The 27,399-nt window shown below is 34.7% G+C and overlaps 2 protein-coding genes across 2 annotated transcripts; both read left to right on the forward strand.

Annotated features, from left to right (window-relative positions):
* Window positions 1-638: 638 nt before the first annotated feature.
* LOC121314961 (cytochrome b-c1 complex subunit 7-like) lies at window positions 639-8,853 on the forward strand. The gene is made up of 4 exons (XM_041248761.1): window positions 639-716; window positions 6,341-6,412; window positions 8,020-8,186; window positions 8,533-8,853. The coding sequence occupies exons 1-4, from the start codon at window positions 698-700 to the stop codon at window positions 8,608-8,610; spliced, it is 336 nt and encodes a 111-aa protein (XP_041104695.1). The 5' UTR covers window positions 639-697; the 3' UTR covers window positions 8,611-8,853.
* A 7,691-nt stretch (window positions 8,854-16,544) lies between these two features.
* On the forward strand, window positions 16,545-27,063 carry LOC121314962 (growth/differentiation factor 6-A-like). Its single transcript, XM_041248764.1, has 2 exons — window positions 16,545-16,956; window positions 24,223-27,063. Exons 1-2 carry the CDS (start codon window positions 16,602-16,604, stop codon window positions 25,101-25,103), a joined length of 1,236 nt encoding a protein of 411 aa, XP_041104698.1. The 5' UTR covers window positions 16,545-16,601; the 3' UTR covers window positions 25,104-27,063.
* Window positions 27,064-27,399: the final 336 nt, after the last annotated feature.

Consider the following 27,399-nt stretch of genomic DNA (forward strand, 5'->3'; position numbering starts at 1 on the left):
GGTTAATGATCTGATGTCCTGTTTCTTATGTTATTTGTACCTACGTGTACAATGACCACAGAGGTTTTTTCCGATTATTTTATAATTTGCACTCTCGATTCAATGTCCTTAGTTTTTGCTCCAGGAAGGCAGGTAACAGTTCTGTTTCTTGGATACAGTAAACCAGTCAAAAGTATCTATTTCTACATTCATTGCGAGTACTTACATTTAGAAAATGTAGGACCGTTGGATGTCAACATTTTTAAAATGACCACGTTGTACGCTTAATGTTTGAAGATAATTTTGAAAGACCCCCGTCTGGTCAGATATAAACAATACATACCAATACTTGGACATGGGTATTAACAGCGTAGTATTTTATTATTTTCCCAATACAGTTCAATTAGATGTGCTGTCAGTATAAGTTCTTCCTCCAAAATAAAACATGTGTTGCTTTCATAACTTGACACATGTAAAACTAAACATGTATTTGGCTACGTGCTGCTTTGTTTACACACCTTTAACATCTTAACAATATAAATGTATTTATAACCGTATCAATCACTGCAGCTTTAAATCAATCGCTATTTGACAACTTAATAAAGTTGTTTGAATGTTTGCCGTCCCTTCTGATAGTGTTCCAGAATGCATTCGGAACACCGCGTCATATGACGATTTCCTTTACCCAGAGTCGACATCAAGAACATTTGCAGTAAAGATGGCGGCGAGGGCACCAGGTAGGATAAACTGTTTGACAGACAGCACGTATACTACTAGTTACTGGGTCTTGTATGTATTTACTTTTTGATGAATTGAGATTGCATAAATTACATTTCTAGATTTGTAATACAGTATTGTTTGGGAGACTCATACAGAAGTGTTTATATTGGACAATGCCAGGTTTTAGTGTTCAAGGTAAAAACACAAATATTTAGAAAAAAAGAAATACGTTAGTGGTAGCTGGTAAATTTCCTTAATTTCCAAAAAATGTTTTGAAGCATTACGTTTTTATCAATAAGTACATTTTAAATTCCAGACTTCAGTTGATTTGTAGAATACTGTACTCTATGGAGAGCACCTAGACAAATGACTCGACAGCTTTAGAAAGACTAAACACCAACAAATCACTAATCATTTAGTTCGATGCCTTGGCCTATGTGTTTTTGAAAGTCACATTTAGGAATGTAATTTACCCCATTGAATCTGGATCCCTCGGTAGTATATCCAGTTCATACTGCGGCCTTCATCGAGTTTAACCACTGAAGGATATTCAGTAACAACAAATAAAACTAGATATATAAAAAAATAATCGTGTCGCCATTACAATACAATTTACAGGTGTATAGGACGGGGAGGGGGGAGGAGTGGTTACAGCTACTTGAAGTGAAGACTGAAACCGCCACACTATTAAAGCGATAGGTGTCTACTTTAAAGAGTCACGTGTTATCATTGATATATTTGATTGTCATGGACTTTCTACTTTGAAAATTAATGTCGCAAATTATAAAATAACGTGATAAAAATATAAAGAAGCATAAGCCATACTACACTGTATTTATTGTTGTAACTAAATACCACAAGAGGGTAGTATTATCATGGAGATTACACAGTCGTGTGTGTGTGTATATATATATATATATATAATATATATATATATATATATATATATATATATATATAGAAGAGAGAGAGAGAGAGAGAGTGAGTGAGTTCGGCCAGCTGTCGGCACAGGCGCCATATTGTCAGGGGTGGGCGTGCACCCTCTGCAATGTAAATTCTATGAGGAAATCTGTGGTAAGGAAATGTTTTATTTGTTGTAATAAGGTATTAAAGTCGCAAAGAGAAATTGTGCTTGGGTTAATTTTATTAAATAAAAACACTACTGATGATGAATACCGATTCATCACACACAAACTGAGAGTTAACCTTTGTTAAATTGATTTTGTTCCTTACCGCTGGCCATCTCAATGTTTTAAAGACTAAACTACAACAATAAAAAACACGATATCATCTTCTATATCTATCTATATCTTATGCTATATTATATATATATAATATGTTATATAAATATATATATATATATATATATATATATATATATAAATAAAATAACTATTTATTATCTTTTATTAGTTGATAATACATAATCTCTCGATCACATTATTATAAAGATCAGCTGTTCACTATTCCTGTTACAGATGTGATGAGTGAACAGCTGATCGGTGTATTTACTTGATCGGGAGAGTTGGTACAAATGAATCCTAATAAGTCCATATTAGGACATATTACTTTAAATTTAAGGTCAATGTAGGAGCCAGTTGTAAAGTCCAGATGAGATGGGCGACCTGGCAAGAAAATTTGATAAATGTAACTTGAAAGCAGGTAATGTGTGCATTCATTTGAAATTATTTCATTATTCGCATGTATTTTTTCAAAGCACTTTTAAAAAAAAAAAAACGGTTAGTCAAAGGGTCTTAAACAAAACTTACTTAAAAAAGAGTTCAGTTATATTGTTGTTATTTTTTATTGTTAGCATTTTAACTTTATTTTTTTCTTGCATGTATACTAAGCTCTTACAAAATTGAATAAATCATCAACAACAATTGACATTTTGAATCACTGTGGTTTATTTGTGTTGAATAAATAAAAACAATTTGTCTTTACTAGCCTATAGACATTATAGTAGTACTCAGGTACTACTGTTTATGTTGTTTACAGTTTATATATAATTTTTTTGTTTCTTTTTGTTAACCGTCAGTTTCAATTAACGTACAGTACTGCAGAAAGTGGTGACAACATGGCGCCTGTAACGCCGATTTAGATCACATGGGGGATTGACCAATCACCTACGGCCATTCGCTTATGAAAATGTCTTGTATTCTTCTTTGTACTTCTAGTAGCATTTAGCTGAGCTTTTATTTCAGGGGCAGTTAATCGCCGGTTTCGCAGACTTGTGACTCGAATGAACTTGTTCTCTGATTCTGAGGTCACCCTTGGCCTGCCTGACCTTGTTCAGTCCTCATGAGTGCCAGTTTCTTCAAATTGTTTGATGGTCTTGGCCACAGCAGTTACAGACACTTGCAAAGTTCTTGCGATTTGTCTTAAAGATTTACCTTCATTTCTTAAAGCAATTACAGACTGCCTTTTTTTCTTTACTTAACTGAACATATTTTGCCATTTTCTGCTCCCTTACATTCAGGAATGACAAACTTGTGCCTATGCTACCTATATTTATAGTAATCATGGACCCTCACCTGTTAACAATAATTGGTGACAAAAGGTTAATTAGGTAACATGCTAGTTAACTCAGAGAACATCTAACAAAGACACTTTTATACTTAGGCCAGTGTTCTAACACCGTGTTATACACATTTCAGACTTTTAACTGACATCGGCTTCAGACTGAAATCCCCTTGTTTTGGGTGACCATTTCATTGAAATTGACAAGATTTACATTTTCATTTAAAAATTACATTTTTGAATGCAATTCACTTATGATTATCAGCTTATATAAGTACATATATCATATAATGAAATATTAAGTGTTTATAAACAAGTTTATACAGTTAAAAGCATAGATAATCATGAAAAACCTGGTTTCAAACAGGTGTACTCAAACTTTTGACTGGTACCGTGTGTGTCTATATATATATATATATATATATATATATATATATATATATATATAATATATAGACACATACACATATTACATTACATTAAGGTCAATACTAATGTGGACTTTCCAGGCTCATATCGGAGGTTGTTTGGGCAGTAAATATTTAATAAATTCAAAAATAATATAATGTTGGAACCTTACTGCAACAATTACTTTTTATTTTTTTAATGTACTTCACACACAAACAATGTGTTTTTTTAGGTACACACATTTTGGAGCAACAGTGGAAACCACTTTATCTCTGTGATACGCAGAAAGAGTAATTGGATTTTATATGATTACCTAAAGGAAAATTTTCAGATAATTAAAAAAAATCACAAAAAACAGTGTAATGTAATTTACACACAGGTGTGAGTACTGACATAAACAACACACTTTATAGTAACATTAGAGAAATTTAATTTCCAGAAATGTGGTGCATTGTACGTACCAGGCTACAGCTTGATAACATGTGTTGCATCATGTAAAATTTAATTCAAAGAACACAAGACATATTTTCAAACGTTAAATGATTTTGTACCTTTTAAATGTTTATTATAAATGAGTATATTTCACATACCGTATTTGTTGCTTAGTTCAAAACATGTGACTTTAATTATCTGCTGTCAAACCAGGCCTTTTTTCTTACAATTCATAATAAATGCTCTAATTTTCATACTAAATAGCACTTAATAGTACTGTACATGCCACTACACATCATACTCTATTTGCAAGACAATTGCTTAATCTTCAACATCCCACCCAGCTTGAGGTGGCAAAATCTACTAATAAGACAATGTGTGCCGCTCTGCAAACTAATTTTAATTTGAAGATACATGTTCAAGCTTTAAAATGATGCCCTACTTGAGGTGGCACAACCAGGCTGCAGATATGATTTAACCCTTAGAATGTGAGCTAGTAGTCAATGAAGTGGCAACTATTGATAAGGGAGGGGGTATATTTCATGGCTTAGCCTGTGAATGCCTGCTTGTGCCACTCTGCAATCTACTTTGTTGAAGAGAAATGCTCAAACTTTAAAATGATACCCTACTTGAGGTGGTATGTCCAGACTGTCTATATGATTTCCCCCTTAGAATGTGAGCTAATATTCAATATGTAACTCTGCAAATAAGTAACTAACTTCAGCCCTCGAATCGGGAATAAGTAACTAACTTCAGCCTGGTACAAAAATAAACAGTACTTTGAGTAACCTCAAAGAGGAAATATGGCTGGTGTTTTAGCATCCTGGTCTGGTTATTTCTACTAAGTGTTCTTCTATTCCCTTTTTAATTCCCATGTAATGAATTGAGCACAGCCCTTTTAGTACTTGCAGGAGCTTGTAGTAACTGGGGAAATGTTTAAAGCTAAATATATCTGTTACACTTTGATGTAATATCAGAGAGCCTTTCCTGCGTTACTGTCTTGTTTGAATATTTTGTATGGCAGATGTATATTGGGATACAAGACAAGCTTAAATAGTAAGGCCATGTTGAGATACTGTAACACCAAGGAAATAGGCAAATATTTCAACTGCATTACTACATCTCTACATATTTGCAGTGAAAACGGAAGGGAATCTCAGTTTGATCAAACAAGATATTTTGATGCTATTCGGATTTATTTGTTTATTTATCTTTTTGCAAATGTTGTGCATTTTATAATTAATCTTACAAAGCCCAATGAAACTCCCTTTAAAGCACGGAACATCAATTTAAATGCCTTTATATCAAAGAGCAACACTCAAATTGCATTAAGATACCAAACTGATGTTTAACCCTCTAAATTAATGCATTTACTGAAAATGCCAAAAACACAAATTAAAATGAAAATACCATATTCCTTTGCATTTAAGACACTCTTGAATTTAAGATACAGCCCAAATTTCCCAACCTCAATTTGAGGAAAAAATAAAACATTCAAATAAATGTATTTTACAATGATAAAACCTCAGTTTGACATATAAGAACCATTCATACAAAGGAATATTTAATTTTTTTTTGCAAGGAAATGCCACGAACTCATCTATTAATCATTCTGGTAAAGCATATTGTATAAATGAACCTGCCTGTAACAATGAATCTCTCCTTGTAATCCTCTGAGTTGGAGGAGTCCTCTTTATTACTTGACATCTCTGAGACAATGACTCCCACTTTGAAAAGGGCTGCCTCTGTGTCTTGGATGATTTGAGATCGGGCAGTAACGTTTTAGTTACTTTTTGTTGGTGATTTTTATACACAAACCGCTGTACTCGTTTAGGACATTTGGGAAGAAAAAAGTGGTTTAAAAAGTGAGTCTCTCCTCTGGGGGCAAGTGAAGCTTCACTTCATAATCTTGGATCGGCTGGGCCACCCCGTCGTCTGAGAAGGAAGGTTCTCTACACGAGTCAGAGCGGACCCCCAGCCAAAAACTTTTCCTTTCTAACACCTTCACTTTTTGTATGCTTCACTCCCTCAGGTCACGTTTGTTTGCTCATTCGTTCGTTTGTTTACATGTTACCACGGGAAGGAGCCGAGCTTGGGTCCTACACCTCTGCGATGGCAGCTCCTTCTTTGAGCAATGGGATGCTGGTGTTTACTAATACCACTTAGCTATAGCTCCTGTCCAATGAATTATGAGAAATGGCCTTACATCCTCCAGCATTCCAGATGAACAATATTTAAAAACATTTTATTTAAGCTTATGGACATGTATTTTACATTTCAGTGTCGGTGACAGGCCGATTGTTGTCTGGCTTACGGAAGTGGTACTACAATGCTGCAGGGTTCAACAAGCTTGGTAAGTACGTTTAACTTGAGATTTAAAACAAAAATAAAACAAAAAAAAAATCTCCTATTCTCATGTCTGTTTACCAATCACAGCACATAGTCCAGGAAAGCCAGTACAATACTAATTCATTTACATGTATATTTAAGTGTTGCAGTAAGCTAACACATTACACCTCTTCCATTGACCTGAGATTTCACCCCAGTTTTTTGGAAAGAGTTTGGTGGTTTTATTTTAGTCTTGGTGGCTAGCTGTAGACTTCATGGAATGACTGTACAATTGTAACTGCATCTTTGAAGGCAAGACCAATTGGGTGGGGCATAGCGAAGGAACTGCTCCTTAAAATGGTAGTCCCAGACAGGGCTAAGGTGTACAGGCACTGCTTGTGCAGTTCTTGCTCAATTGTCAATGTATACCTTTCATGAGTACCATAATTCATCACAGAAATATATATTGGTACAATAAAAATGTTAGAAGGCTCAGCATAAATACACAGTACTGATCATGTGAACTTGGCATTAGGTAGATATATCATTCTATTTACAAAAGGTTTCCTGATTCCTTCAGGACTTTGATTGTGTATACTCTCTAATTTAGTGTTTCTCTGGGACTGCAATAGTTCAGATTTGATTTATATTCCATGAAGTTTTTTAAGAAATTCAGTTTTATTGGATGTAGACCTCTTATTAATCATTAAGATTCTGCATTTCCATTAAACCTCCTCTACGCTGTTTAACCTCCGATACAAATTTAGTTCATACAATTTTAAATTAATCAAGTTAACAGTGAACATTCTGGATAATGTAAAACAATGACAATAAACATGGTATCAAATACTAACTTAAATGTAGCAAAAAATAAATAAATAAAAAATATTAGAATGTGAAAAACATTGCTATCCTATTTATTTATTTATTGTAGCTTTAGGTACACTTCTTTCTTTCAACCAGTAAAGTTAATTTGCTGTTCCAGGCATACTGAAATGGACCTGATGTCATTCTATATTAGCCTCCTGTTGCCAACAAGTCACCTTTTGGAGTACACCAACTGTCTGACCAACTAAAATATGTTCCTGCTTCAATGCCACTCAGATAGTTGGTGTTACATTTCTTTAATGCTTAAAATGATAGGAAGCCCCACACCTAACCTTACTTGTACTTTGTATTTAGCCAGTTGCCTCTCTACAACACCTGTCTCGATTATTTCACAATCAAGAAAGAACCAGTTACACTATCAACAGTCAAGAAATATACTTAATTCTCAAATGGCATTTACTCAGTACAAGTAACAAAAACAAATAAGATGTAATTAGACCTCTGTTTGGTACACAAATTTGTAAAGCCTCTTAATCTCTGAGGATGCATTAGTTAGACCTCATGTCTTGTTAATTGAAATCCTCAGCTGATGCCTCGGAATTCAATTATCAAGACAGCAAGTCTAACAAGTCCATCTTCCTTTAAATGAGTTTTACGATATAAACCTTATTTCCACATTTGTAGTGTCTGCTTGATATCAGTATTCAATGTGATTGTGGTTTGATGACCTGTAAAGTAATCGTTGGCAGGACAGGTTGGTGTTTCTGTTTCTGAATAAAGAAAAGTTAATATTCTTCTTGTTAGGACTGATGCGAGATGACACTATGCATGAGGATGATGATGTAAAAGAGGCTTTGAAGAGGCTCCCAGAGTCCGTGTACAATGACAGAATGTTCCGTATCAAGAGAGCACTGGACTTGTCTATGAAACAGCAGGTCCTGCCCAAAGATCAGTGGACAAAATATGAAGAGGTTTGTCCTTTTGTTATACCTAAAATTGTGTTGATGAAAAATACAGAATGTTCTATCAAATAAAATATTCATAAGGTAGCTAAGTAAATGGGACTATACTATACCTTAAGGATTTTTATTTATTTTATTTATTGAAATAACCTGTACAAGCTGCTGTTTCATAATCCATAGAAATAACTTAAAAGGTTATCCCCTGGACATAAGTTGTATATCATTGCATGAGTTTCCCACCATTTAACAACACTGACCATTTTTTAAAAATATATTTAGAATGGCTTGAAGGTTATATATGTGCAGTTGCAATATGCATTTCATTTTGAAAACATTCATTTATTTTGTTTTGTAGGATGATAACTACCTAACACCTTATGTAAAGGAGGTGCTTTGTGAAAAAAAGGAGATGGCAGAATGGAATAAGAAGTGAAGCAAACCTGGAGGATAATTAACCTGCCCGTGGGGCTTGTGTTCTGTGTTTTCCCTCATTTCTTATGTATTTAAATTAAAATGTAACAATCTGGCAGTATCTGAGTTTATTGAAGTTGTCTTGTCGCACCTGTACTTTCAGTTTTCCCTTCATTCTTCTCATTGTGATGATTAGTGATCTCTGTACAAAAGCATTGCTTTATAAATATGTACAAGTTATAATACAGATGGTATTACAATGGGATTTGTGTTTATTTTATTTTTATTTAATTTTTAAAGGATGATCTTTGTGCAGACCATGCTTGACACAAACCTTTGTGTGTGTGTATGTGTATACATACATACATACAAACATACATACACTGAGTGTACAAAACATTAGGAACACCTGCTCTTTCCATGAAATAGACTGACGTGAATCCAGGTGAAAGCTATGATCCCTTATTGATGTAACCTGTTAAATCCACTTCAATCAGAGCATGTGAAGGGGAGACAGGTTAAAGAAGGATTTTAAGCTTTGAAAAACAATTGAGACATGGATTGTGTATGAGTGCCATTCAGAGGGTAAATGGGCAAGACAAAAGATTTAAGTGCCTTTGAACGGGGTATGGTAGTAGGTGCCCGACGCGCCGGTTTGAGTGTGTTAAGAACTGCAACGCTGCTCGGTTTTTCATGCTCAACAGTTTCCCTTGTGTATCAAGGATGGTCCACCACCCAAAGGACATCCAGCCAATGGCAGGCCAGTGGTCAAAAACAGCTCATTGATGAAAGAAGCCAAAGGAGGGTGACATGAATTGTGCAGAGCAACAGACTGGCTACAGTTAGTCAACTGACAGTCCAGTACAACACTGGTGCCAGCGTATTTTGCCATTTTCTGCTCCCTTACATTCAGGAATGACAAACTTGTGCCTGTGCTACCTATATTTATAGTAATCATGGACCCTCACCTGTTAACAATAATTGGTGACAAAAGGTTAGTTAGGTAACATGCTAGTTAACTCAGAGAACATCTAACAAAGACACTTTTATACTTAGGCCAGTGTTCTAACACCGTGTTATACACATTTCAGACTTTTAACTGACTTCGCCTTCAGACCGACATCCCCTTGCTTTAGGTGACCATTTCATTGAAATTGACAAGATTTACATTTTCATTAAAAAATTTAATTTTTGAATGCAATTCACTTATGATTATCAGCTTATATAAGTACACTTATCATATAATGAAACACACACACATGTGTGTGTATATATATAATATATATATATATATATATATATATCTATATATATAATTCAGTAGTACACCATGTGGCTTGTTCCAAAAAGTGAAAAATGTCTACTTAAAAAAAAGGTTCTCACATATTAATGGTGGCATTTAGACTTGCATAAACATACAGGTAGAACCATTCTATACAGTGTTAATTGTATGGTCATTATTACTGCATAGGATACTCATTTTTATTATGAAACAACAATAAACTAATGGTTGTAACAGGTGTCATTTTATACAAAACACTTTTATAATACAAGTAATTATTTAAAATGTAACGTTAAGCATGCAGACCCCTCATTTTTTTTGTCTGAACCACTAGGTGGCAGTGTTATATATATTTCCTGCACAATGCTAGGATATGTTTGATAACATTCCATTTTTACACTATTGGGTTATACAGTGACTGATAAGCAATATAAATAGGGAAATTAAATATTGAATTAGGCTGTTCTATATATAAAAGAAATATTTTCCTGTGTCATGAAAGATACAAAGGAAGCAAGGATTTTATACCCCGTAAGGTGAAATTTTAGAAAAACTAGTTTTTCTGGAAAGGTACCTTGCATGGAAAGAGAAACTATGGAAGATAGTTTTTTCTAATAATTTTTAAGATAGTAAATAAATAAACTCTAGTAAGATGGTACTTTAATACTCATTTAGAAATGCACTGAAGCTATCTCCCTTTTTCTGATATAACCCAAATTAAACATTAACCCAAACCAAATAGCTGTTAGATGTTTCGCTGAATGTATATGGCACTTATTATTTTCATTCCTATTATTTTCTGCAACATTAACAGGTTTCTTCCTCCAGTGTTCATTTGAATGCGGTAAACTATGTACTAAAAGACTTTTAAAATGCTCAGACTATGCTAGTTCTTATGAAGCAATACAAAGTCTTCCATTATATTCTGATAAAGCAGCAAGATCCAATCAAGTTGTATTGTCACTCATTTGCCTTAATTTAATCCCCTTTCTATGTGGAAACAGAACGTGTTATATATGGTAACCCTTTTGTTATGAGAAGGAATGAGGTTATTTGGAAATATGGATGTTTCTGCATTTACAAATCCATTATGAAGCACTCATGACTGTTCCTGCTCTCCCCAATAAATCTTAATCTTAAACATCAATATTGAAAGGTAAGGTGATTTCTCTTTTCATTACAAAACTCGTTTCAGTCCATGGTGCTACCTGCCTGCACACTAGCCGGTTTATTAAGTTTAACAGGAATTAAAAAGTCTGATGAAAAAAGCTGTGAAAATATTCAGCTCACTTACAATCAAATAATTACAATCAAGCCAAAAAATACCAGCTATGTGTTTTAAACACTAGCCAATAAAAACAAATACAACTTCAATCAGTCTGTTCAGGGAAACATAGATATGCCCTTTGTCTCTGATCTCGTTCCACAAACCCAGAGTATTTACATTTTTTTTGTAAAGCGTGTTAACATCCTTCTCGATTTCTCATTCCAACATTTGACACTGTAACCTACCAACTGTATTGGCTCCACTTGCTAAAATGATATTGTTGTTGATAGGTTTTGAACCCCCCCCCCCCCCAGGGATGCATGTCCCTGGAAGGGTCAGTAAAGGCAGGTTTACACACCTATGTTAAGGATGTGTGTTTTTAAGCTTTTAGTAGTACCATCATTGTGGTGTGTAGGGAGGCTGTATGTCTGTCCAACTGTCTTGGTAAAATTAATATATTTTAAAACCTAATGCTTAACTATAGTCATCAATTCCGTCAGACTGGTTATTTACAGGATTGTTCTGAGGAGGCCACATAAATTGTTGACACTAAGTTCAAATCTAAATATTAATAGCAATTGACTGCCAAACAATCTTAATTCATCTTACTTGACTCTCTTTTTGCTGTAAGAAATAGATAGACAAATATTTAGAAAGCCCAAGAAATGTCAGAAGTAAACTGATATTTCATATCTGCTGTCTAAACTCAAGTAAAGCAGAAGAGGAGAAAATATAATGTTAATACAAACATAATTCTGTAGATTTATTATTATTATTATTATTATTATTATTATTATTATTGAGGGTCGGGGAAGGAAAATTTGAGCCATGACAAACGTAATGCTAAAACAAGTAACTTGAAAAGTTACTAGATAAGGTTGTCTGGTGTGAATAGTGAATTTCTTTCAAAATGAACACATTACTTTAATATAACTTGTTTTCTGCGTTTTGTTTAATTCTGTATGTGTGGTTAAATGTAATTGGATGGCTATTTTATATTTTGAGCATTTGAAGCAATCGGCGTTGCTGCCACTACGAGTTTATTTGTGATTCATTGTGGCTGGTCACGTTGACAAGTATTTCAAAACAGGTCGGTTTTAACCTTTCATGTGATTTTAGCACCTACCATCTAATTGTATAGATTTAGTCTGTATCCGCAACTTAACTAGTCTGTATCCGCAACAAATGTCAAGTTATGTGTAGCCCATTTCCCCTGTTAGTATGATTTTAATATATTTATTTAACTGGAGGAATTGTCACTGAAGAAATTATTTGCTATCAAAGCTCCAGTTGGTTGAAACTATATAAAGTCACAGTAGTTAACGAGGTAAAAAATAAATCAATAAATAGAATCTAAAAATGACTTGAAGTTTAAAATCTAGATGGGTATCCAGTAGATAGTAAGTTAATTATTTGGAGATAGTCCATCAATAGTGATTTTATTGCAGACAAAAAGCTAGATATCCATCCGCTTATTATCCGCGTGAATGTCCAATGACTTCATACCTTCAATGATGTTTAATCTCATCACTGAGGAAACCCTTGGCAGTTACAAGTGGTACAAACACTACAGCTGGTTAATACATGTCTCCTCTATACCCTGTTTACACTTGCCAGTTTAAGTTGAAACGTTTTAGTTTAGGTCAGCGGGAAAGATGTTATCAGTTACGTCACATGTTAATAATCCTAGCATTAAGAGCCGCCGTGCGTTAAACTGGCAACACCATGCTTGCACGCATTCAGGTGGCTTTGCTCTGAGAACCCTTGAATGTGATTGTTGCTGGTGTATGGATTTGGAAATATGCGTAATTGTTAATGTAATTCAAAGAAATATTAAAAGCTATTTCATTTTCACCTGTTTGATAGCCTATTATGTGGATTGTGTGTGATTTTAGAGCTTTTACTTAGGTTATTATTTGACAAGCTGTGCACTGAAGCCCATAGGTGAAGCATGTCAAATTATAATATGCTTCCCCACAAATCGGCCTTAAGTAGATCTTTCATAATCCATTATTGGCTAATAATAACAGAGTTTCATACACAACACTATGTCAGATGTTCAGCTGTGAATATTATGCCCTGACATGCCTGCAAAACCATTGCACGGATGAAGGTTATACCGAAACGTTTGTCTATTGACTTAAAGTTTTGAGGTTTTATCTCAGCTGCTCACAATACTGCTTTTCTGCTCTGGTATATAGGTGAGTAACTTAATCAACTGTAATCATAAAATGTTAGGGTTAATCTTCATTTTAAGTCTGTGTGACGTTTGAAATAGTTCCAAATTAATCTTATGCTGGGCATAGGCTACTCACCAGAGCTTATTGGTCAACAAGAATATACATGTTCCACAAGGTGGCGCAATACACAAATAATACTGCAGGCAGAATGTATCACAAACAGTAAGATTTTGAGTTAATCAAGGACAAAACTCATTCGCTTAATTTGACTGAAAAAGGAAACATAATGGAAAGGATTGTCTGCGTAAGAGCTGCGTTTCCCTGCGGCTGCCCTTGGTTGGTTACACACACACTAACACACACACATTTCAGGTAAATGGGTAGAAGTGACAGCATCCACATGGCTTTTATGATATTACTCTGAATGTCGATCGCAGTCACCTTTTGCATTACGCTATCTGCAATACCACGTTCAAATAAAAAAAAAAATGACACGCATTCTTTGTCCATTTTTTCAGGCACAACGACATTTGACAACAATAAATATATCCGTAAACGACGACTGTATGCGCCAGGTGTGCATATGAGTATAATATACATAGTTTATCCACATGGTGCTATATTTAATCAGGGTGGAAATAAGGCTCCCATTGCATAGCAGTTTGAACCATTCCCGGTTTTACTCTGAGTTTAATAAGACACAACTGACCTTATTACCTGTACCCTGTGGCTAATCAAGTTTCTATTAAAACCTGGAATGGGTGAACCTGCTATGCAATAGGAGTCGTATTTCCATGCCTAAATACATCGGTGCGAAAGAGGTGCTAGTGATCTGCGCCACAAATGTGCCTCCTCTGTACCCCTGTTGTCACTGTTGGAGCCATGCAGTTTAAAACGTTTTTTCTAAATGTGTTTTTCTCAAGCTGCACAATTATTATTATTTGTATTTTTATTTTTGTTTTAATCGCGAAGAATAATAGAAGTTTTCAAACATTATAAAATAGCCTGACCGAGATTATATCTCATGCAATTGTCTCGGTAAAGCCATAGTGCAGAACCCATTAGCAACTTTCACACGATATTGATTGAATATGTCATTTTTACAATTTGTAGCGCAATTTATAAGCACATTAGCACAAAAATCGAAACAGATCATATACTTTTTAATGTATTTTTATTTTTTTAAAACTGAATATGGGTGACAAGTCTCTTGCTCAATAAGAGTAATATTAATGACAAGAGTCGGTATTGGTATCTGCTTAGAATGTTATGCCATTATATCAGTTAGAAATTTCAGTTAATATACAGTTTTTTATGTATAGATCTGTTAATCTGAATCGTACATTGCTCGATGCTACTGTTAAACAGTAGTGCAAGTAATCAACATAAATTGTTACCTTTGCGTTTTGACCTTATTGATTCCGAATGAAGGGCTGCTTCACCCGCCTGTCAACAAGTCTTTATTTTACAGCGGTGCACCCACAGATGGTCTGAGCGACATTTTGGTCAAGGTAGCGTGTCTTGAACATGCTCCTAGGTGTCTTTGCGATGGTAAAGTTCTGTGCAGGTAGCCTGCTATTACATTGCAATGTTGTTTTGTAACTGAACATGTTTTTATTCTATATCGTCACCATAGACCTATCCAAACATTGCATGGTGTGTTTCTTTTATTTATCCTTCGATGTTGTATATCGTTACAATATGTCAAAGCTATTTTCTATAATAATAATAATAATAATAATAATAATAATAATAATAATAATAATAATAATAATAATTAACTGCCCTTGATCCACACAGCTGGTTTTAGTATGAGTGTTGGAACTAAGAACAGGCGCGGGCGTTGAATTGAACATACTTTTCAATGGCTATGGGATTTCAATCTTTGTGTGTGTGTGTGTGTGTGTAATGGGTTTCATATAGCTCTTTTTCTAAATAAGTATGAAGACACGTAAAAGAGGCCTATAGCTAATGTAGATTACGCTATGAAAACGTTGTCATAGGCTGAAGCTGGAATATTCCTTAAGGTTCTTTGACAAGGTGATGACAAGAAATCGAGGGAAGCAAGCCACAGCATTCCAATCCATGCACCCACAACTGAGAGCGATCAATTGCGGATTGAAGTTGTAATTAAATTAGGGAATTGCTTTAGTTATGGAATTCAACGAAGCTCAGTTGTAATGGAAGCATTCCACAAAACAGTGAATGCGTGTCTCCGTTAGAGGGCAGTACAATTGTAAAAAGAGTCGAAGGATTAGTTGTAAATTCGTTAGATATATTAATTTAAAGTTCTAAATTGTGTTATAAGACAACAGATACAATAAACACAACGTAATATTTTTTGATACATGTTAATTAAATAATTACCATCATATAGTTCGAAATTCTGTTCGAATTATTTTAGCTGATTATTTTTCTAAATATATAAATTCCACACAAAACGTAAATTCTATGCGATTTAATTAGTTTCCTACAAGAAAGTGTGTATTTTAGCTCCAGTTGTACGTTCTCATTTTTATAACTCACTTAAATGTTATTTTTAAAATCGTTACAGTTTCAAAATGTAGGACGGTGGTAGACCATCGAAGTTGTTTAAGTTACTCGTATCCGATTTATTACAAGCATACTAAAATAAAAACAACTTGATGGCTGATGTTGACATCTTGCCAATTCTTTGATACCTGTACCAATCTGAAGGCTACTGCATTTAAACCACCGTATCTGTATGGTTATAAAACAAGATTAAGACTATTTCCTTATTGTCTGCTACTTACAGTGTGTGTGTGTGTGTGTGTGTGTGTGTGTGTGTGTATATATATATATATATATATATATATATATATATATATATATATATATATATATATATATATATATATATATATAGCCTATAAGTATACACCTTACGGAACAAATGCCTTATTGGCGTTCAACTGGAAAGGAGTTGGGATTACTATCCTTTGAGAAATCAACATGCTTCTAATGAGAATGGCATCTTTAAAGAAATCGCTTTCAAAGAAAACCCAATCTCACTTGCCCGTGGGAACATGCTGTCTCAGTGCAGCTTTATTGAGAGAGAGCTCTTGGTTCACCAATAAATAAATGAGTACACGGCAGTGCGTGAGTGGGCGTGCCACAGCGTTGCTTGAGCAGCCCGATGTTCGGAGGAGCGCAGTTTTCTTTTGGTCGTAAAGTCTGTAGCTCTCATCGCTGAGTTTGTTAAGCGATCAATCCGGAGCCACGGAGCGGAGAGCTCTTGGAATTGTGTTTGGGACACGATTAGCATGGATGCCCTCAGAGCTGCCGTCTTCGTTGTCCTCCTTGTTACCTGCTTGTGGGATTTACCTTGTATCCAGCCAGCTGCTATAGTCCCATCTCCGATACCGAGAAGCAACAAGGGGGGCAGGATGCCAAAAGATGGGAGGAAGGCACCCACATTTCTTAAAGAGATATTAGCAGCTTCTCCCAGCCGAAGCCATCACCCGGATCCGATGAAACACGGTGCAGTTGTGCCCCACGAGTATATGTTGTCTATTTATAGGACTTACTCTGCAGCTGAAAAACTCGGGATAAACGCAAGTTTTTTCCGGTCTTCAAAGTCTGCTAACACCATAACCAGTTTTGTGGACAGAGGACAAGGTTAGTCTAAATACATTTTACATTTGAAACCAAGTTTAACCCCAATTATTGTTGATGTATGCATGTCAGTTATGAATACAAATCGGGAAAGAAGGTTTCAACATTTAATTTTTGTATCCCCCACACTGAGTTTACATTATGTACCATCCCTTTTGGTAAAGCCAATAATGTATTCTTACTCAAATCTTGATAATATACACAATGCAGTACACACCTTTCCACTAAACTATACCCCCCCCCCCCCCCCCCCCCCGTTTTTTAAAGAATGAACTTGTTTTCAACTTTAAAACAAATATACAATTAAAACTAATTAGGAGCAAGCATCTGCTGTTGCTTATCAGTTTGGTCCTTTATCAGCTATTTTTATTTCTATTTTTTTTTTAAATGAATTACTTTTATAAAGATTAAATTAAAGTATTTTACAGCCTCATTCTCCAAGGTCAGACTAATTTACTTAGCAATACTACAAATGGAGAAATCGTACAAAATCGTAGATGAAATTTCAAACAGCTTGTATACCCTAAGCCATAGCTGCGACATCACTGTTAAATAAATAAATAATCATATTAACCTGTTTACTTCCGTTGTTTACAAATCGAACATTTTCTAATAGAGATCGATGCAGGTGACAACGTTGTTCTGGTCTTAGATTACCCACTAGAATAATCAGGCCGCGTATATTTATATCGAAGTTCACACCTGGGTAAATTACAAGTTAAAGTTTATTATCCTAAAATAATATAAAGTGTATTTTTAAAATTCTCTTCGCGGTGAACTGACGGACTCTAAATGAGAGCAGAACATTCCCTCATATCCATGCAACCATATCATCAACCTGCCTCCATTTCATTGCTATATGGTGAGATTGATATTTTATCTGAGTCAGCGGGGTTCATTAGCTGTTGAAATGTTGAAAAAAAAAAAAATTGCCTTAATTTATTTCATGTTGAGTTCTGAGCATACCTCTCGAGCATTTCAATAGCCTCTTGGCTCCTTTGTAGATATATGAGCTGGGTTATTTAGTCCCCAACTTCAATAAAAAAAAAAACTATCTTGTTTCCCCAAAGGGGTTCTGTTTTGATCTAAATAGAAACAGCGTTGCTCATGCAACCAAAGATGTATACTTCATGAATAATTTCCTGAAACTGAAAACATTTCCTTCCGCACGCATCGATTCTTCATGTAGCTCCACAGCATAACCCTATAGCCTACATCACTTATTTTAACTTGATATTTAAACTTATCTCGGTCTACCAGACAGTGACCTACATCTGATAGAAATATACCCATAAAACAAATAAACAATATGTTTTTTTTATTAAGAACGTGTGTAACACACTGCAATATCGTCCAAAAATGCTATCACACTTTGTATATTGTCTTGAGGACAACACAGAACACGATCTGTGTTATTTAAAAAAAAAAAAAAAAAAAAAAAAAAAAAAGAAGTAATTTAATATTATGTATATTTTGGATTGTTAGCCGGACTGACGGACGGTGTAACTAAATCTTTTGACAGTATAAAGCATGTAAACAAAGAATAAATAAACACAAACAAAGTAAATCCACAGACAAAAGGGAATGCATGCAAGTAGTTTATGTTGGGTAGAGTCATAAAAGCTGTCAGTTAACGACACAGACATTCTTTCCAGTTAGTAAATAAAATATTTTGTTTTAAGTAGTGAATTGTGAACCGAGCTAACTGGTCTGATTAAGAAAAAGCCTCACTTTCCGCTCTGATTTTGATTTGATGTGTCACAGGCTGTGACCTTGTGCTGGACCTTCTGAGGGTTGCTTAGCATCAAGCCGCTGATTGGAGTATTTGAACTCAGTGATCTAATTGAGTGTTCATGTCATAACATATAAACATTGTCTCTCATAATGAACTTGCCCAGCCAATGGCACATCACCAAAATGAAAAACCTGAGACAACTTCCGTTCCTCTGAAGTGGTTTATTTTAGTGCCTACCTCCCTGCGTGATCGCCACTTTAATTTTAGAAACTGAGTTTTGCTGCTGAATAGACCTAAAAGTTTACCCGAGCTCATTTGCAGACAATACGGCCCAAACTAACCTCGATAAGAAATAGTTCAGCTCACTTTACGCAGCATCATAAATTAAAATCTGCACTTAAAAAAAGCACTCCACACCCTATACAGTGTTAACCAAGGGTCCTGCTGAATTCAAATGCCAAATTTAAGCACGATAATAATGTAATTGCATATGAAACGAACACATTTATTCATGCATTTATCAGTCGAGCGTATGGAAAGATGTTCAAATAACTTTTGCAGATGTGAAACATTTCCTAACATAATTGATAAGCAGATAATTGTTTAGAGTGACAGTTTCATTCATAAACAAAACGAAATCTATTTGTAAACACGGTGTCAGTCTTTCTGAGAAATGCTTCCAAAACAAAGGCTATTATATGAACATTTTAAGATGAGAAAATAACTTTGTAAATTTTCGGTTCGTTAAGATCGCAAGATCAGACAAGAACTGGCTGACCGTTGGAAAATTAGTTTTGGCACTTGAAGTAACTCATTAAAACACAGATGGCGCTCGCTGGCCTCAGGACCCCCAACATCAGAGCTAGCACAGAAAACCCAATTATGAAAGAAAGGATTGAAATGGAAGGAATACAGTAGATGTTTGCAAAACCTGAAAAAAAAATGTCTTAGCTTTTGTTTTGTTTTGTTATTTTGGCATTAATATACAGATCGGTGATTATAAAATGTAATATATAATACAAAATATACGTAATTGTGTTTCTGTACAGTTTTTTACAGCTTAGATTCACTTAAAGACTTCAAAGTATTTTAGTAAAAGGGTGTGTGTGTGTGGTGTATGTATATATATATATATATATATATATATATATATATATATATATATATATATATATATATATATATCCTTAATGTGTACACGCATGTGCACTACATTTTAAAAAATCCAAGAACAGCCTATCTCTGGATTTCAAGGTTCTTTATCTTTCTCATTTAAATGTTGGGTATTTAATCAGAAACATTAACTTCGTATCTAAAGGATATCTGCGATTTTGTGTATCATCTTTAGGCGAGTCTATAACGCATTTCTGAAACTGCTCCCATTGCAGAGTTCACGTCATGGAAGCCAAATATAATGAAAAGTTCTAAACGTGTGAAATGCGCTCACGCAATATGATGAGGTGGATGTAATAGCCTTAAATTCAATGTAATCAGTATGAGCAGGTTTGCACTGGGAATGTTGTCGTTGGCAAAGGGGAAATGAAATATAAGCAGGGAAGTATTTTAATGGGTAAGGAGGGAATTCACAACTGTTAATTATTTGGTGACCTTGTATTCGATTTGTATGAGCCCTTATAAAACAGTAATGCAGACCAGACGCGCAAAGCAACTGAAACAGACAGAAGGTTCCAATCTACTTTTATTATTTAACTGTTAGGTTCAAGTAAAGAAATAGAAAACACGAAGTTCGACATCAGAAACTAGTTACCAAACTAACATTCAAAACTTTAAAAATACCAGTGTCCGTATTCGAAGGAGTTGGGTTGACTGATGTTACCGGGTTTGATCAAAATATATATATATATATATAATATATATATATAGATATATATATATATATATTATATATATATATATATATATATATATATATATATATATTCTATTCATTCACATTCATTCACATATAGGTGAATAATGTAAGTGTACCAAAATTTTAGATGTTGGTTTTAAAATTGTTTGTACACAAACCTTAGTTCGCACATACAGTAGTGGTACCAATGCAAAAACAAAAAAACAAAAAAAAAAAAAAAAAGTTTAAATTTAACGGTATTGACTATCTTAACATGCCAAACTTGATTTATTTAATAACTCAAAATGTTTTTTGTATTTATTTATTTATTTATTTATTTATTTTATATCAAAACAATTTGGGTAGCTAAAGGCTACACTAATAATAATAATAATAATAATAATAATAATAATAATAAATAATAATGAAGCACAAGTGTTTTAAGTGCAAATCGACATCTGAAAATACATGTAATAATAAATACAGAAGGGTCATTTATCATCACCCGCCAACAAATAATTGAGAGGAGGCTATGTAAAAAATTATCTTGGCTTCCAGAACATTGAATTGGATTATTTATTTATTTTTGCTACACTAATGCGCTAGTAATGAAACGAATTGTTTTATACTGCCATACCTTATATGCAAATTACCATATGGCCAAGAGTTGCTACTGATACATTAAAATGTTGTTATATAAATATATCAGGTAGTGTCAAAAAGCAATATCTTTAGTTGGTATCTTTCTTTACAATTTGTCTACTTCAAAAGAAAGAAGACACAAATGCCTACTTATAAATACATTTTTGCTGAAAGAAGAGAAAACACTTATGGACTTTGTTAATGTTATCTCTTTGATGAATATTGCAATGGATATTTATCGACTGAAACACCGTGTTAATTGTGAGCAATTAACTAATGCCGATAAAAGGCAAGTTTACTAAACAGCTTGATAAGCATCAAAGAGTCATGATCAAAAAAGTACAGCGGAATTAAACACTAACTACAGGCAAGATACCTTCCTCTTGCCCGGCATGCGCGGGACTGTTTGCCAACTTTGGAAACACATTAACCAGGGCCATGGAAGAGTTGAATTAGAGCTGGGTGGGGGTTAGGGTAGACTGACTGCCGATTTGAATTCATTGTATTTTAGGCATGACATGAACACGACAAGGGGGTGATAGGGTTTCAAAATGAAATCTCCTGCTAGAGAACACTTGCGTCGTTCGTTCTGTCACTGTTAGAAATTTGTTCAGGGGATTAAAACCACTGGTAGGGAAATAAAAAGCTGGCAGTCATCCCACGGCCAGTTTCACTAAACCCTATGAACAGCACATTAGGGGGGAATAAAGAGGAACGGAGGATTTTTATTTGAAAACTGTGTTATTTCTTGTACTACCGTGGCTTATGCAATACCGTTTAGTATTCAATTACACGATATAAATTATTATCAAGTACAATTCGGGATGTCTATTTCTAATTTAACGGTAAACGATATTTTAATAATAGAACAACTTTCATTAACTGTTTTATATTTATTGTTCAACCAAAATCACAAATAACTGTAACAGTCATATTTCCTTCTTTGTGAAGCGCGTAAATGGACAGTGTTGCCAGTCAATGTGTTATTGGGCTTATCATGCCTAAAAGCTATTTAAGCCACTGTTGCAGTACCATTAACACGATAGCATTTGGTGGCGCGTCACAAGTATATTTAATAGTTTCCTTAATCAAATAAAGAAACCCAAAGCACAATCTAAACATTCATTTTTATAGTACCAAATAGTTTATTATGGTGATGAATATTGCAGACCTATAGAATTAATGGCGCATAAAATCGTTTGTGTGAATAAAGGTGAGTAATTTTGTCACAAAATTAACTGGAAACACCTGTTAAAATATACAGGGCTTTTATTTAAAAAAAAATACATAATTGAATGAGATGATAATTTAATAATTAGTGCGGGTTATTACATGTTAACAGCACTAAATGTATGATACAAAAACACAACAAAATGTATTGATTTTGTATACTCTTTCAAATATGCATTAATAATAATAATAATAATAATAATAATAAGAAGAAGAAGAAGAAGAAGAAGAAGAAGAAGAAGAAGAAGAAGAAGAAGAAGAAGAAGAAGAAGAAGAAGAAGCGTTGCTGAAGGGTTCTTATAAGACCTTGTTGCCTTAAACAAAAATAGCAAATTTCCCAAAAGTGACACGAGCCTCATAAGGCCACTGTAAAACATAACGATGTAGGGTAAGGACTATGACGTGTTCCACACCCGGGATTCCATGTTTACCAGTCGGGAAACCACAGGTTAAAGTAAACAAACAAACAAACAAAAAAATTACAACGAGGTTTAGCCTACAACAAATAAGGGATTGGTTACTTTAATCCTGACGTTTTTAGAGAGTAGAATGCCAACACGATCTAGACTTGAGTCTAAAGCTGTTTGAATACTTGTAGTGCCAGGGCAGCATGCCACGTGGGAGACTGTTCTGTATTGGGGATGCTCCTGCAGGGCTGGCATAACCTATGCCAGGCTCCCATCGCACCTGTCAAATAGCATTGATCTTCTAAAATACCGATTGTATCAGAAGAGAACAAGTAAAGCGTATTAGTTATTTTGATTAACAAAAATAAATAAATACATAAATAAATAAATTACGATGGCACAATCGCAGACCAGTGGGGTGACTAAGATTTAACATGATCTTCAGCCACGGTGCCGACCACCCAACTGCTTGCTTTCTTTCTTTCTTTCTTTCTTTCTTTTTTTCTTTCTAGACCCCTCATTTCATTTGCATTGTTTCTAGTAATTGTCTAGTAACGTTAAATTAATTGTCTCTTACAATAAATAGCCCTTACTTGAAACATGTAACCCCATAACCCCACGGGACATTGATAATTCTGACCCTGATTACAACACTGAAAGCCACAAAATTCCCCGTGTAAACAAAACCAATCTAAGCACACATTGTTAACAGGGCAGGATGAAACGAAAATAGCGAAAACATGCTGTTTTCGGCAACGGTTTAAGGTAACCCGCGTATTTTCTTAAGTTTAAATGCAAGGTTACAAAAGTTGTCGTTAAAGTTTTCTGAACTACCTGCCTGAAATAAGAGTACACACAATATAAAATAGGCTATATGACAAGGGTCAAGATTAACACAACACAAATATATATCATTACTATTCCTTATGATAGCCTACGGTCTAATATGTTTTCTGTTGCGTTTCAGTTAGCAATTATAATCCTTATATTTCTATGAATTCAAAGTGTTAATTTATATAAAGAATGTTTTCTTTTCGTCTTCTCTTTAACACATGATTGGCATATGTAGGCTACTTTGCTCTTCTGTTTGTTTTCTGTTCTTGCAAGAAACTGACTTATAAACAATTTTGCAAAACCATTTTTTCGTAACTTTTGTTGCAGTGCAAACTTCGTCGTTTTAGAAAAATAAACCAAATCCTTACACTGATGTGAAAACAAGGCCTGTAGTTATCTTAAGCTGTTAGGAGAGGTCTGGGTGGTATATACATATTATAATACATGTTTAAGGTATGCATAGCTAACGCATTTGGCAAAACAAATACGTTGTCTGTGCTTTCATAACGTGTAGTCACTTCTGCTCACTCGTAAGTGAATCTGACTGCAATTATTTCTTTATCTTGCAGACGATCTCTCGCACTCCTCTCTGCGAAGACAAACGTATCTGTTTGATGTCTCAACTCTCTCAGACAAAGAGGAGTTAGTGGGAGCTGAATTAAGGATATTTAGAAAAGTGCCCGGGGATTTCCAAGTGGCTCACACAGGCCTGTACGGTATTCAATTACTCCCCTGTCGTTCAAAACAGCTACTGGATTCAAAAACTCTTGATCTGCAGGATGCTCACAGACCCGGATGGGAAGTTCTAAATGTCTGGGGAATGTTTAAAAACCGCCAACACTCACCACACAAGAACCAAGTCTGTTTCGAGCTAAAGGCTAATTTAGGGACACCAGAAAGGGAAGTGGACTTAAGGAACCTTGGCTTTGGCAGAAAGGCGCGTCGGCAGCAGGAGAAAGCAATTCTCGTGGTATTCACCAGGTCCAAGAAAAAAGAAAACCTCTTCAGCGAAATAAAAGAAAAAATGAAGTCTTCTCAGAATGAAGAAAAAAGTGAATTTCGGTTCAAAACCAAGCGGAGGAGAAGGACTGCCTTTAATAACCGTCATGGAAAGAGGCATGGTAAAAAGTCCAAGTCAAGGTGCAGCAGAAAACCGTTACATGTGAATTTTAAAGAACTGGGGTGGGACGACTGGATCATAGCGCCACTGGACTATGAAGCGTATCACTGTGAGGGCGTGTGTGACTTTCCTCTCAGATCGCACCTAGAGCCAACCAACCACGCTATAATACAAACGCTAATGAACTCAATGGACCCCAATTCTACACCGCCGAGTTGCTGTGTGCCTTCGAAACTAAGCCCCATCAGTATTCTATACATTGACTCTGGCAATAACGTTGTTTATAAACAGTATGAAGACATGGTAGTGGAATCGTGTGGCTGCAGGTAGCATTTCCCCCAAGGAAGTCGGGGGTCTAAAGTTCAAATATATATATATACAAAAAAAGAAATAAGGACGCCTGGGCAGGTCGATTTTGAAGGTGAAAATACTCCCCTAAACTGTCTAGAAGCACAAACTATTGTGTCTTTTCACACTTTGGGTGCATCTTAAATATCCAGAAGGGGTCGCAATTAATTTAAGCATTTTTTCATATGGGACAAGTAAAGCTATCAAAAACATATTTATTGCTAATATTTGCTATTCAATGTAAGCTCAAAGTTAGCTTTCTAACAATAACCAAGCATTTATAAAGTAACTCTTATTTTATTTTTTAAAGTTTGCTGGATTGTGGACACTCACCAGCAGTTACATAATCCCAAATAATTACATACAATGTTTATAGTTATCTCCCATTGTGTGTTCAGAGGCTATAGGTATACACTATTCAGTGACAAACATGGATATATTACGCTAAAATTACCAAGAAACTGGACAGTTTTGAGTCTCCTGACAACAGTCTAGAATGTATCCATACACACACGTCTGGAAACGTCGCGTTGTACATTGAAAAATGCATAAATAATTTATAAGCTTTCATCGGCTCTGATTCAAAGACCAGTTTGTGGGAGTCACGTCTGGATAGAGAAGGGTTATGTTGCTCCATTCTCTGTTGATTTTCGAGAGTGTACACAGGATGCAATGACAGGCACCTGTTCAAACTGAGACCATTTAAGATTATGGGAAAAGCAATAGCAGCATTCCCTTTCATTGGTCTGACATGCGGAAAGTAATGGAATCAGCCAGGAGTGAAGCCCCCCCCAAACCCCATAAAGTTTCTATTCCACCTCTTCCTAAGAATTATCTACCGATCTTTACTACCTTTTAAAGGCGAAGGTAATTTACCAAACATACAGATTAATTTTCTCTTAAAGCAGACCTTTCATTCCTATCTTCTCAACAGCATTCATCGAAGATTACAGGGGGGAAAGCCTACTGCAACAACAAGTTTGTAATTACATCAATGGTATTTTAAGAAACGTTTTAATTTAAAAAGAAAGAATCGAGGAGTTCTGGACACCTTTTGGACTGGCCCTATAAACTTGTAAATGTAAACAAAGTGACGAAAAATAATCAGCAATCTTTGTGGCGTACTAGTGATTGCCCAATTCAGCTATGGCGGTGTACAAACTTTGAAGACTTGATGAAGTTAACGTTTACAAGACAAACGTTTATTTCCACGCCAAAAGAGCACTTCCATATACTAGGAACCTTTCACATTCGTTGCTAAAGTGATTTTGGAAAAAAAAAAAAAAAAACTTGCCTTTTTTTTTGCCACACGTCGACTGCACCGTGATCAAAGTAAAACAAACAGAAAAGACTCGCCAAGGAGAAGATACTTAAAATGCACATGAGCTTTTAATGCACTGTTGTTCATAATTTGAGCTGTAAATAATTGTATATTTTAACAGACAAGTGCAAAAAAAAAAAGAGAAATGAACAACTACGTTTCTTTTCAATGTATAGACCTTTTATATGCACTCAAAATGTTATTTCTATTTTTTTTATTTGAGTTGTACAGGGTTTAACGTTAATCATATAATTCATACATCGATAAAATTATTTTTAAATTGTTAATTACTTGTATTCAATTCTGTACTGAGGGTGGAGAAAAGTTTATCATGGCCTACCTCATAGTTATCGTTTCTAGGGGAATCTGAGGTACATTCATGTAGAGTGCAAAGTTGTTCTGCAGTATATATTTTTACTGGATAATATTCCACACTCTTACTGTACTAATAAAAAGTATAGCAAACAAAACGACAAAAATGGATGCACCTTTTGTCTGCTTTAAATCATTTAAAAGTAAAACGTGTTTAAAATGTATTTGTTGTATTGTCACACTTTACAAAAAAAAAAATAGAAAAATGATTGCTGAAGCTGAAGAACTGTCAACGTCAAATAGCATAGATTACACGCAATAAAAAGATGAAGTGTTCATAATGCTCATAGCATTTAGCTTCGTTCTTTATATGGTGCAAGTTGTATCCAGGAAAACGTGCCAAATGCACGAGAACAACCTTAACCATCACAAACGAATCTAGTACGTCACATGAGCTGTACAGTGTTATTTACCAACATTGCATGCATTACGTCAGCGTTTCAAACATTTTTTTTTTTTAAATGAACGTTATAAATAAATATTAATTTACCCATATAGAACCGTTTTTTTGTTGTACTAAGTGACACTCTGTGAAATTGGTCAACAGATGTAACTGTTAAAAAATAAACGTTTTTTTTTTTCTTT

Source organism: Polyodon spathula, chromosome 4, assembly GCF_017654505.1.
Source record: "Polyodon spathula isolate WHYD16114869_AA chromosome 4, ASM1765450v1, whole genome shotgun sequence".
NCBI lineage: Eukaryota > Metazoa > Chordata > Actinopteri > Acipenseriformes > Polyodontidae > Polyodon > Polyodon spathula.